This window comes from Cololabis saira, chromosome 18 (genome assembly GCF_033807715.1).
Source record: "Cololabis saira isolate AMF1-May2022 chromosome 18, fColSai1.1, whole genome shotgun sequence".
NCBI lineage: Eukaryota > Metazoa > Chordata > Actinopteri > Beloniformes > Belonidae > Cololabis > Cololabis saira.
The window spans coordinates 35,361,278-35,374,535 of record NC_084604.1 but is presented as its reverse complement, the minus strand read 5'-3'; the positions used below and the strand labels follow the sequence as shown (position 1 = coordinate 35,374,535).

At 40.5% G+C, this 13,258-nt stretch overlaps 1 protein-coding gene across 1 annotated transcript; it reads left to right on the top strand.

Annotated features, from left to right (window-relative positions):
* The first annotated feature begins 808 nt into the window (after nt 1-808).
* On the top strand, nt 809-9,963 carry il17a/f3 (interleukin 17a/f3). Its single transcript, XM_061746849.1, has 4 exons — nt 809-916; nt 1,939-2,129; nt 4,489-4,632; nt 7,570-9,963. Exons 1-4 carry the CDS (start codon nt 905-907, stop codon nt 7,703-7,705), a joined length of 483 nt encoding a protein of 160 aa, XP_061602833.1. The 5' UTR covers nt 809-904; the 3' UTR covers nt 7,706-9,963.
* Nucleotides 9,964-13,258: the final 3,295 nt, after the last annotated feature.

The window sequence follows — 13,258 nt, the reverse complement described above, 5'->3', positions numbered from 1 at the left end:
GGGCTGGAAGGCGAGGCCTCCGAACCACCCGCTCGTCGCCGTGGAGACCTTTGACCTTTCCTCCAGACCGCTGCTCCAGTTTGTCGGGTCTTCTGCTCTCGATGCGCTGAGATGCAAAGATGTTATCGCCCCGAGAGTCACAGGCGGATTCATTACCAGAAGCCTCGTCAGCACTTCTTTGACCTACATCGTCCGGGGTTTGTTGCGTCGGCGTGGTTACGAGAGTCTCAAATGACTTTGGTTTAAAGAGAAAAAGAAAGAAAGATGAGTAGAATTGAGGTGACGGCAGGTTTAATATGGTGCATTTTCTTCACATTTCATCTTACACTGCTTATTTTTGACACTAGACCAGTTTTTCCTGCACAAAACATTACAAATACAAGCATTATTGTTGTTTTTCTTAGCTTGTGTAAAAAAAACCATCAAAGTCTTGCAGCTTCAATGAAATGCATTGTTTTTTCTTTACTCAGAAAAACCTTTTTTCACCTTCTTTTGCTGAGAAAACATCTTTTTTTTTCTGCAGATAACAGTAAAAAGGAAGTTCACTCTGTTCTCAGCTGCATTTTTTAGGTGAAAAACGTTTTCTCACCTTTTCTGGGACGTCGCTTTTTTGAAATTTCTGGTTGGAATATTATTATTTCTCACGAAGGCTGAGACTTAAAGGAAAGTTTGAGATGCACACATGGATGCAGCGAAAAAAATACCGACCACAAAACCCCAGAGCCACCTCGTGTGTAGATCAGCGTCGTCAGAACCGTTGACCTGGTGGAAAAGCAGCGCGCCTGTCGACCACAAACACACTCCGACACAGTCCGCCTGCATATAAACACGGCTGGGGAGTAAACAAAGCCGCTCTGCAGCCGAGCCGAGCATTTGGAGCTGAAGCCGGGACGACGCAGGCGTCATGCTGCTGCTGGTGAGTTTACTGCTCTTTACCCGTTTACTGCTCTTTACCGTGGACCGTGGACCGTGGCGTCCCGTCGCCGGGTCCTGGACGGGTCTGGGTGGGTGGCGGGAGTCGGGATTTACGTCTCATTTGCTTTAAAACACAAACAAACCAGAAGTTTCATGCGATTCAAGTAGGCCTGTGTTGAAAAAAATCGATTTCCCAATTCTAAATCGATTCACAAATTAATTCCTAAAAATCGATTCATACGTCTAAAGATCGATTTGTTTTTCATTTTTTTATTTTTTCTTTGGGGGGGATTTTTTATTTTTCTTTTATTTTATTTTTTTTCTTTATTATTTTTTTTTCTTTTATTTATTTATGTATTTTTTTTTTCATCATTATATTACAACTTTTGGTTATTTTTTTGTTTATCCCCAAAAAAGGAATGTTTTGTTGGACACGAGAATAACTGGTTCCATGTTTTTGCCTTTAAATATGTTTAAAGGTATGAAAACATTAAAGTGTTAGGTTATAATTGCATAAATTGTCTATATTTCATTACTTTATATACTGTCTTGTGGTTACATTTGCAAAAAATGCTAAAAACCAAATGCTCAAAAATTAAAAACCAAAATAGAAAAAGGAACAAATAAAAACGGAATGTGGGAAAAATTAAAAGCGATTTCATCCGTCTCTGTTTCCTCCCTGGATCTGTTTGGTAATTCTGCCCCACGATGTTTCTGTTTCAGTTCTATCAGCATTCTGGGAGCTGATTGGTCAATACTAGTAGTAATATTTTGCATAACTACAGTCATATATTTCATGCAACAGCTCAAAAAACAGTTTTAATAACACTAACCCAAATCAATATCGGAATCGAATCGAATCGGATCAAATCTTAATAATCGATTCTGAATCTTAAGAATCGGAATCGAATCGATTCTTGACATTTGAATCCATCCCCAGCCCCCAGCTCAGACATCCGAGACCAGGAGAAGCCTCCCGTTTCTGTGTCTCTCCACTAAAAGAGACGTCCTGCTTGTGTTCAGGTGTTGAGGGCCGTGATGGTGCTGGTGCTGGTGCTGGTGCTGGCGTGCGTCTCGCTGGTGCATGCTGGGAGAGGTCGGGGGAAAAAGGCCAAGAGTGTGAAGCTGTTCCTGGACCCGTCGCAGCTGCCGCTCGTGCCCAGAAGCCTCCACTCCAACATCAACAACATGTCTCTGTCCCCCTGGACGTACAGGTGAGGCTTTAACCTTTAATCTTTCACTGCCCGTTGCTCGTTTCTCCGTAACTGGCGAGTGGCTCCAGGTGGAGGCTGGGCCTCGAGGAAACCCCCCAAAAGGACCAGTTGAACAGTTTTCTACCAGTTTTCTCTCCTTTTTAAATGTTAAAAAATAAGTTTTTGAAAAATAAAAGTGTTTTGCCTGTTAGGATGTGGATGTCATGTGACAACACAGTCTCACTCGATGTATATATATATTTTAAAAACTTAAATAGGGATTAGTCTGACCAACAACAAACTAGACTGTGCAATAACTTTGTGCAGTATTTCACAACATTAATTTTTTTTCTATTCATATAATTCTATTTATGGCACTGCACTTTTTATTTTATTTTTTCATTACATTTTTTTATTTTTATTTAAATTCTTATTATTTCTTCTTTTTATTTTTTATTTGTTTATTTTTTTTTATTATTTCTATTTTTGTTTTTATCTTTATTTAGAATTTTTTATCTTTTTATCTTTACAGGACTGTTTCAGAAAATTAGAATATTGTGATAAAGTCCTTCGTTTTCTGTAATGCAAAAATGTCATACATTCTGGATCCATTACCAATCAACTGAAATATTGCAAGCCTTTTATTATTTTAATATTGCTGATCATGGCCTACAGCTTAAGAAAACTCAAATATCCTATCTCAAAAAATTAGAATATTCTGGGAATCTTAATCTTAAACTGTAAGCCATAATCAGCAATATTAAAATAATAAAAGGCTGCAATATTTCAGTTGATTGGTAATGAATCCAGAATGTATGACATTTTTGTTTTTTTAATTGCATTACAGAAAATAAAGAACTTTATCACAATATTCTAATTTTCTGAGACAGTCCTGTAATTCTATTTATGGCACTGCACTTTTTTTTTTTTCATTTAATTCTTTTATTTTAATTTAAATTTTTATTATTTCTTATTTTTATTTTTTTTTATTATTTCTAATTTTGTTTTTATCTTTATTTTGAAATTTTTATCTTTTCATCTTTATATGGGTGTTTGGTTTTTGGGGTGATTGATTTGTATATGACAGTGCTGAGTGAGTGAGATGGAGATGTCAATTTCCCCGAGGGAACCTCCCAAAGGGATCAATAAAGTCGTCTGAATCTTAATCACCAGGTAATTTTACACGACCTGGGTGAGTAAAACATTAAAGTAACACAGCCAGATCTAAATTCCACGGCTGATGTTTGGCTTGAATACAAGTTTCCTATTTATCTATCAAAAAATAAATACATTTTTTTTTCTCTTTTTTTCTCTGCACTGCAAAGAGAAAGCGAAACTCATCTACAGAAAAAAATTAAATGAATCAGCTCCCGTCGCTTCGGGACGGAAACGCTCGGCAGACTCAGTTTCCATGGTGATTCTGAAATGACTTGAATCTTTTTACTCCGTCGTCCTCGATAAACATTCACTCATCAGACGTCTCACACGTTTATCAATGACATGGTTATCATCCTATCTGACCTTTTTTTTTTTTTAAGATTTTTTGGGCTCTAGTGGTCCTTTATTGAAGATGCAGACTGGAAAGGGGTAGAGAGAGAGAATGGGGACGACACGCAGCAAAGGTGCGCAGGCCGGGATTTGAACCTGCGACCGCTGCAGGAGGAGGACTGTAGCCTCAGTATATGAGCCGCCGCTTAACCCACTGCGCCACCGAGCGGCCCCTATCTGACCTTTTTCTTGCTTTTAAATCGATCCTATTAGATCCTTGGTCATCATTAGTCACCATTAGTCATCGTTAGTCATCATTAATTATAATTACTGTATTTTCTGGACTATAAGCCGCTACTTTTTTCATAGGTTTTCAAACATGCAGCTTATACAAAGGTGCGGCTATTCTGTGGATTTTTCTTCCATCGCTCGGGGCGCTCTAACCGGAATTAGAATAAAAACTAAGACAAAATAAATGCAAAGAAGAATACACTACTTCTTCTTTAGCAGATAGAAGTAGAAGCAGATTTCAAACAGATAAATAGATAAATAAATACCGGTTATTTTCTCTTGGTTCTGTCCCGTTTTAATCAGCAAAGTTGCTGCCGTGTTAAAAGACACTGTTAGGAAAGGATCTATTTAGGTACAAACATGTACATCATTTACAGTTCAAAATCCTTCTGTACATGTAGTAAATATCTAATCTAACAACATAAATATCTGCGGCTTGCATATCTTTTTTTTTTAAATAGAGCGGATGCGGCTTGTATGCAGGTGCAGCTTATAGTCCAGAAAATACGGTATCGTTAATCATCATTAGTCATCATTAGTCATCGTTAGTCTCAGGTGTAACATCACAGTCCAGGTTTCTGAGTGGTTTTCTCGTCTGCAGCGACTCCAGCGACGCGTCCCGGCTGCCCAAGCGCGTCTCCCAGGCTCGCTGTCTGACCTCCGGGTGTCTGAGCCTGCACGGAGAAGGGGAGGACGCCACCCTGGAAGCCAGACCCATCCAGTACGAGATCCTGGTCCTGCACAGGTGAGACCCTCTACATCTCTTTGCTTTAGGTTTTACTGTTTAAGCAGAAAAAATAAAAATTAAAGCTGCAAGCAGCGATGAACGGGCCCTCGCACTCATGGCCACCGCCCCCCATGAGCATATCAGAAATGACACCACCCACGACTTCCTATGTGAAACCATTCAAAAGTTATAGCAGAGAAAAGTATTCTAGGGGGCGCTGTTGAGCCGTTAGGCCACGCCCATTAATGCAAACCATGAAATATCAAATTTATCCCCAGGCCTGGCTTGCGTGCAAAATTTGGTGACTTTTGGGGAACTATCAAATATGGAGTGAACTGTGCAAAAATAGACACAAAATAGGCCTCATAGGCAAACCTATAACAATACATAACAAACCTCCTGTGCCTACTGAGCATTAATAACATGTCATAATCGAAGGAGAACTAATTAAAACGGATGTCCTTAACATGAACCTATTGTATTATTGAATTATAAAGGACACTTTCGTGTTTTTGTGTTTAGAAATGTTAAAGATATTAAAAGAAAACCATAACACAATGAGGAAAATACTGTGGCGAACAAGTCGTGCCCAGAGCGTGTCTCGAACCACAGTCTCCCAGACCACAGTCAACTGCACTAACCAGTCGGCCAAATGCTGATGTGTTGCCCAGGCGGGAAAGGCCTTATCTTATCTGTGGTCGTTACACTATGTTCCAAAAAGTATTGTTTTTAATGGACAAGATCCGGCATTTTACGTTGAGTTCTATTGTTCAGGTTTTAAAATTCTAGCTAAATACATAATAAAGGGAGGTGAGGTGTGAGCTTCATAACAAAACTTCTGTCTACTGAGCATTAATAACATGGGGTTAGCCATAGAAAGGGGCGATAACAGCCTACTGCGCCTACTAGTAGGTAGAGTAGAGCCCTACTGGCCCATATCTATGGAATGATTGTTATCGTTTTGTCCTTCATTCAATGGTATGACAGCAGTCAAATCGGGTGACGGATCCCATTGACTTTGCACAGTACTATATCCGTGGTGCTTCCATTAAAACCTCAATAAAACACTGCTAAAACAACGTTAACAACATGCTTTTACAAACTGACAGTAACAAACAGTACCTTGAGCGACAAAAACTCATAATTTAGCCACTATAATAAAGAATAATATATAAATAATAATAATGTCATAATCCGTGTATATATCACGACCACGGATCCCATTGACTTTGCATGGTACAATATCCGTGGTGCTCACACGGAATTATACAACTTTCCGTGTTGGTACCACGGAAAATAGTGGTGAGAGGTCGTGGGATTTTCACGGATTTTTGTGAGATCAGGTTCCAAAAAACTCCATATCTCTAGAATTAAGTCACAGAGAAAGATTATATAGGGCTCTAGACCCCTATTTTCACCCCCAAGGAATGCAGTTTTCTGTTTATTGGACAGGTCAGTATCACTGTAGTGTCAATAATCTGATTGGGTGAGAACAGTGGCTTCATTCAGGTTTAAGATGAACAGAACCCCAGAACTAAGTCACAGTGAAAGAATATAGGATTGTATTAAAACAGGGGTGTCAAATGTGCGGCCCGAGAGAGATTTTCATGCGGCCCGCAAGAAGTTTCCAACGCAAAAAAACGAAATGTTAATTTACTAAAAAGGAAGGCATAAATAATTCCCATGAATCACAGCATATCCGATAATATATTTCTTCTACAAATCCATCGTTATTCCACTAATAGAGCAGTTTTCGACATTTTTTTAGTTTTCTAAAATGCATTCGCCGATTTTATTTCTTTGTAGACGGTCATTTATTTTTATTAACTGACTACTATTATATATTTTCATAGGAAAAATATCACTGCTAAAAAAGATGATAGAAGATATTTATTCGGACAATTTCAGTTTTGAATACCAGGATAGTGACAAAGTAAAACAGTTAAAAAAGAAGTGCTGACTTTTTCAGCACACTGGCGTAAATATCCGCGCCAATTTTTAAAAATAAATACACTTAATTGTACTGGAAAAATCTCTAAATGACAAAGAAACACTCTCGGATGTAATAAGAAAGATTTAGCTCTTAATTAAATAAAAAAAAAAACATACTTGTTTCTGTTTATCTTTGTAAAATGATATTAAAAGTATCTTAATTTGAAAAAAAATTAGAAATTTCAAGAAAAGATCCTGAAGAAATATATTTTACATAATTAGAGTGTAAACAAAGTGCATATTTCCTTTAAAATGAACTAAACTGATATTGGATAAGATAACAATAGTAAAAAAAAAATAATTAGAAATTTTTTTTATTTTGAGCGTGCCGCCCGCGAAAAAAAAATTGGTCAAATCCGGCCCGCCAAGCAAAATGAGTTTGACACCCCTGTATTAAAATAACACACACAAAAAACATCAGCTGTGCATATTTAAACTCACTTAACACCAACAATGCCGCTTCTAGCGCCTCGCTTATTGATTCATTTTGAATTTTTTGCAAACAGGCCACTAGGGGGCGTTTTTGAAAACCTTATGTCCATAACTAACACCATGCCAAATATCAAAAACTGGTCACCAAGTGCATGATTTTCATGAATTCCCTCCCATAACAGGTTCAGACTCATAAGACGGAGGGATTTCAGACATTTGTGGATAAACGCCCTCTCATTTGCTCGGCTCATTTCAAGCTCTGTTTTACTCTGGGCAGAAATCAGACGAGTGATGGGAACCCAAACATCCTAGAACACCGTGTGTGGCGCTGAATGTGTAAAATGTGTTCCTTGTAAACAGTGGAAGGGCTTTTGAAGGACCGGGGAGGATGTGGAGCGCTCTCTCGCCGAGCGCTTCCAGTTTATTTCCATAATCCTTGTCTGTATCCTTTTCCTGTACAATTAAACCGCGTCCCTCTCGGATGAGCGATAATGGTTTCAGGGTGTATTTAGTTTTCCTTTCCCTCCGCAGGGTCCCATGGCGACGGCCCGGCGGGGCGGGAGGGAGGACGGGGAGGAAGGCCAGGAAATACGCCTTCGTGCTGGGGACCCAGGTGATCACGGTGGGCTGCACCTGCGTCAGGCCGACCGTCGTACCCCAGCAGTGAGGGGGGGGGGAATCCTTCCACCGTCACGTCACCCAAGTCCTCATCTCTTCTCAGAAAACGCCCATCGTCGTCACAGGAAGTCACTTTTAGCATCAGATTTTAACAGATGTGTGTAATCCAGGTGCCATAAAGTAAAAATCCAGTCCAGCAGTTGTTCCAACCAATCAAAGAGGCCACGTTTCCACAAAAACGGATATTTCCCCCTCTACGTTTTGAAAAATACCCTCGTTTACACAAACCTGCATGAATACGCTGTTAAGGTGCTATGAGCATCCAAACCTGCAGGGGGAAGTGTAACGAGAAGATAAAGTCATGCTAGCCAATCAGAATCCTGGAAAGAAACGTCAACAAATGACACGTGTGAAGCCTGAATAATATGGTTCCGCGTTAAATCGATGGCGTAGCCTACGTACGGTGCGCGTCGCCGCGTACCCTACGCCGTCGGCTCTGCGTTGGTGTAACGCGGAACCATAAATCAGCCCTGACTGCCAGTTACTTCCAAGACGGAACGAGAGTCTTTCGTTTGGAGTGACAGAGAAGTGGAGTTACTTTTAAGTGTGACTTTAGAATATAAAACAGGTAAAATACAAGAAAATATTGACGGTGGCCAAACAAATTGTAAACACAGGTCGCACAAATGATGCTGGTGACGTTTCTGTTGCATAATGTGACGTTCTGAAGCCTAAATCTCCGTTTCCCTCCGTTTACAAGCAAACGTGAAAACAGAGTTTTTGAAAATCTCCACTTTGGCCGGAGTTTTCAGAAATGATCGTTTTTGGTGACTTTGAGCTTCGTTTTCATGTAAACGAACGGCCAAAACGCATGAAAACGCCACCGTTTTTGCTACGTATAAACGGGGCCTAAACCAGCTACTCTGCAGGTAAATGGTAGGTCGTTAGTGAAAACCCCTGTTCTAAATGTACAGGCTGGTGCAGAAACACGGCAGGGTTTTTACTTTATGGCATCTGGATTAAGCACCTCTGCAAAAAACAACCAATTCCCATGTTGCAAACAGCAGAAATTGCTGTAGCATTGTCTTCACAACCTTCTTCAGAGGGTTGGAAATACCCGGCTATGTGTAAACGTGGCCTCAGTGATTGGTTGGAACAACTGCTGGACAGGATTTTTACTTTATGGCACCTGGATTATAGACCTCTGGATTTTAATTTGTCATTTAGATATAGTAAAGAGGTATTTTCCCACTTCGTTATCTGGCCCGGGTTTTAAAAGGGTTATTGAGTGCATGTAAACGCAGTCAGTGTTTTCCATAATAATACACGGAATCTCAGTTAACTAGCATACGAAGACATGAATGAGGCATAAGCTTTTTCCTGAAACTTGCCCCCGTCTCTTCCAGTCAACTTAAAGTGAAGGCCTTTGACTGACGTTTGCAGCATCTGCAGCATCTGCAGCATTTGCAGCATTTGCAGCATTTGCAGCATCTGCAGCATTTGCAGCATTTGCAGCGCTGCAGTGCAGCAACCAGGAGAACCACTGCCAACACACACTATATGTCAGAGATGTCGGAGCGGTGACGTTACAGTGTTATTTAAGGCCCTCAGAATAAAAACTGTAACCCATTTCCACGAGCTTAACTGATGAAAAGTGTGAGACGGAGCAACTGTTTTAGCTACAAGCCAAAAAGCATTGATTAAATAGTAAAGTTGTTTTATTTATTGAAAGTGTTTCATCCAAACCAAGCGCTTTGTTGCGATACGACATCATCAAATGAGTGTTGTCAAACATATTTAGTTCTATGTGATGTGGTAATATTATTATTATTTCTTGGTGCTTTTTATGTATTTTGTCTCGTGTTTATTTTTATTTATCTTCTGCAAATGTATTTTATTTAACGTCAGCAGCCTTCACACATATTTAACTAATAATAATTATGAAAAAAATCTATTTACTTGGTGTATTTTTGAGACATTTTGCATGTTGATCATTTATTTGAAGCCTCGGAGGGCTGTGTTTGTTTCCTGCCACCTAGAAGTAAAAGTTTATCTATTTTTTTAATAGGAATTGTTAGGAAATCCTTGCTTGGTGTCATTTTAAAAGTTAGAAGGGCAACGACATCATCAAATAAGTGTTGTCAAAAATATCTAGTTCTATGTGATGTGGTAATATTAATGTATTGGTGCTTTTTTTGTATTTTGTCTCGTGTTTATTTTGATTTATGTTCTGCAAGTGTATTTTATTTAATGTCATTTTTATTATTCTTGCCACAAAGTGACTCATAAAATCCTGCTGTGCCTTGATTCATCTAATTTCTTTCATTTAATTTAAACGTTATATCAATGATGTTATATTCAATGTCGCCACTCTGTGAACCAATATCATCTTTGACCACAAGGGGGCAGCAAAGCACAGGGAAGTTCACGTGTCAGTCCCAGGCGCAGCTTCTGCAGGCGCCCCCTGCTGGTTACCAGTGGTACTAACGTGTTTTCCGCACTATAAGGCACTTAAAATCCTTACATTTTCTCAAAAATCATCAGGGGCGCCTTATGTATGAATTTTGTTGTGCTTTCTGACCTCAAACCAGTTTTATGAGGTACACTGAGCTCAAAATTAGTGCAGTTTTAGTGACTTTGGTAGCAACGAAGCTGCTCCGCTTGATTGCTGGTCGGACTGTTCAGCGGACACATTAAAGTCGGTCCTTGATTGGATACGAGTTGCAGCGTCAGACAACGATAGATAACCAGAGGTGGGTAGAGGAGCCAAAAATTGTACTCAAGTAAAAGTACTGTTACTTCAGAATAATATGACTCAAGTAGAAGTAAAAAGTAGTCATCCAAATACTTAATTTTATGTATGTAAATAATACATTTTGCAAGTACAGTCAACTTAATTGTGTTAAGTTTACTTTATTTATCAAAATTAAGTTCACTTTAAAAAGGAAAAAAAGTGCAGGGCCCTCCCGGGGTTGGTAGAGGGAGCAATGCCCTGGGGCCTCATTTAAAATGGACTGCGTAGGATTCATACTAAAAGTGCACGTACGCCCAAAAGCCGAAAATGGCGGGCGCAAAAAAAAATCCGGATCTATAAAACCGCGTGCACGCAGACTTCCACGCAATGTTCCCTTTATGAATCACAGTCCACCTGGAAAGCTGCGGAGCTGAATCCGCCCCATATCCCGCCCTCAAAACGCCCATAAATCCAGATGGATGAGCCTACTGAGCATGCGCAGTGGCTTCCTGCAGCCTGTTAGGGATGAACGCGTCAGAATGAATGAACGTGTCGAGCCACCGCGCCACTGAATTTCGCTGAGATCTGAGATCTAGATGTTGTGGATGATGTGGAGAGAGGACAGTGAAACGAGATTATTTAGTGGTCACAGTAAAAGTAGAAAAAGTATATAAATAGTATAAAATAAAGCGAGTGAGTGGCAGCACGTCGTTGCTGCCCGTTAGTGCCACGATCGCACGACGCAATTTCCATTGGGGGCAGGGGGGACATGTCCCCCCCACTTTTCAAAATGATGTATTTGTCCCCCCCACTTTTTACAGTTTAAAAACTAACGGTAGGCTCAGCAAATCATCAAGACACTCGGGACGGCGGCCCGGCAGCCCCCGCTCCCCCTCCTCCCTCCCGTCTCCCCTCAGAGCTGCTCTAGGCTGTTTTATGGTTCCGCGTTATACCAACGCAGAGCCTACGGCGTAGGGCATGCGGCGACGCGCAACCTACGCCGGACCCTACGGCGTAGGCTCTGCGTTGGTGTGACGCAGAACCATAATTCCGGCTTAAAAGTAAACAACATGAGCGCACGTACCCGTGCATGACAGGCAGACACACACGGGGAGAAGAGACTATTTCTTTAATTTTTATTTTTTTTAAAACTTTATCCTTATGAAGGCAATTGTTATATAGTCCAACTTTCCTTATTTTAATCAGAACACTTTCTTTTTTCCTCTTCGGTGTGGAGTAGTGGGCTTGGAGCGGCAGCCATCCCCGCCCCCTCCGCCGCCTGCTCCGTTATCAGCACTATTTTATTATAAGTCTGATATATGTTGTGATATGTGATGACATTATTAAGAGTATGACATGAATCTGGCTTCATTTCACCACCTCACAGCCTGCGTCGCCAGTTCCCCGTGTCTTAAGTAAGTTCCTACGGGAGGGTGAGGGTTGCCGTAAAGATACGCAGATTTTTCGGTTAGTTTTTTCTTTTTAGATCCGAGGCTTTGCGTAGATGGCGGCTTCCGCAACTTTCAGCCGCTTTTTCTGCGCAAGCAAGCTTTATAGATGAGGCCCCAGGACTGTTACTTAGGTAGGAGCACTGGGTGATAAAATGGCTGGCGGTGGGTTGCCTCCTTCCTACCTCTCCCCTCTGTGGGGTTGCCGGTGGCCTGGGTTCCGGGTTCTTCCTGGTCGGCCCCTGGTCTCGCGGGTGGCGGGGTTGCTCCCCCCCTTCCCCCCCTATAGATACACTTTAGGTGGAGCTTTGTTTGGTTTATTACACACACACACACACACACACACACACACACACACACACACACACACACACATACACACACACACACACATACCCACATACATACACATAGCCACATAGACATATACACACTCACGTACACGTATACATATTCATACATTCATGCATGCACACATACACACACATAGCCACACATATGCATACACACACACACAGTTACATTTAGCCACACATACATATACACACTCATACACACACACACACACACATTCACACATATATAGCCACTCAGTCACACACATATACATATACATACACATACACACACACACACATACACAGCCACACAAAACACGCACACACACACACATAGACATACATACTGGCTTGTTCACCTGCATGCTGGCTCTGTAGTTTTTGGGGTTAGTTAGCGGTAGCTTAGCTTAGACTCTGATTTGGGTTGATTGCTGCTTGTGTTTTGGTCGGCTCCGTATTGGTTTTGTTGGTATTGTGTTTTGCTCGTGGTTTTTGTTGCAGATTTTCAGTGCTTGACGTGTGTAATTTGTAATTTGTGGTGTTCTATTTAAACAAATAAAGCATGTTTCATCTAAACGTTGGTCAATTTGCCCAATAGATTACAATTGTTAAAGGAAAAGTAAATTTTACATAAATACTGCTTGTTAAGGAAAAAATGCACAATGTCTTGTTTTTTGAACAAATGCAGATTAAGTTCAAAACTAGATGTATTCATGTAAAGCAACAAACTTCATTTTTAATTGTTAATATCACAGATTTAACAATGTTATATTTACATACGCTTAGATTGATTTTTTCAGTGTAGAGTGTCTTTAAGGGAAACCCCGGACTGAGGAAAGGGGGGAAACAGTCTTTGATGAAACCAGAACATTCTGGACGGACTGAAAATGAAGAGACCAAAGCTCGAGTTATGTTTAAGCCTTTTCTTTTCTTTTTTACTGATCATGCCAAAGGAATACAACCAACCCGGCCTTCAGGATACACGGCAACGCACAGTTACAGCAAGTACAAACCCCATGATACAACACCCCCCTGTTACAGTGCAAACATTCAGACATTTCAGATAAATCAGTTAAGGAAAT

Coding starts and splice junctions, on each gene's coding strand:
- il17a/f3 (XM_061746849.1), top strand. Junction 2,130..4,488: donor CTGTCCCCCTGGACGTACAG/GTGAGGCTTTAA, acceptor TCTCGTCTGCAG/CGACTCCAGCGACGCGTCCC. Junction 4,633..7,569: donor GAGATCCTGGTCCTGCACAG/GTGAGACCCTCT, acceptor TTCCCTCCGCAG/GGTCCCATGGCGACGGCCCG.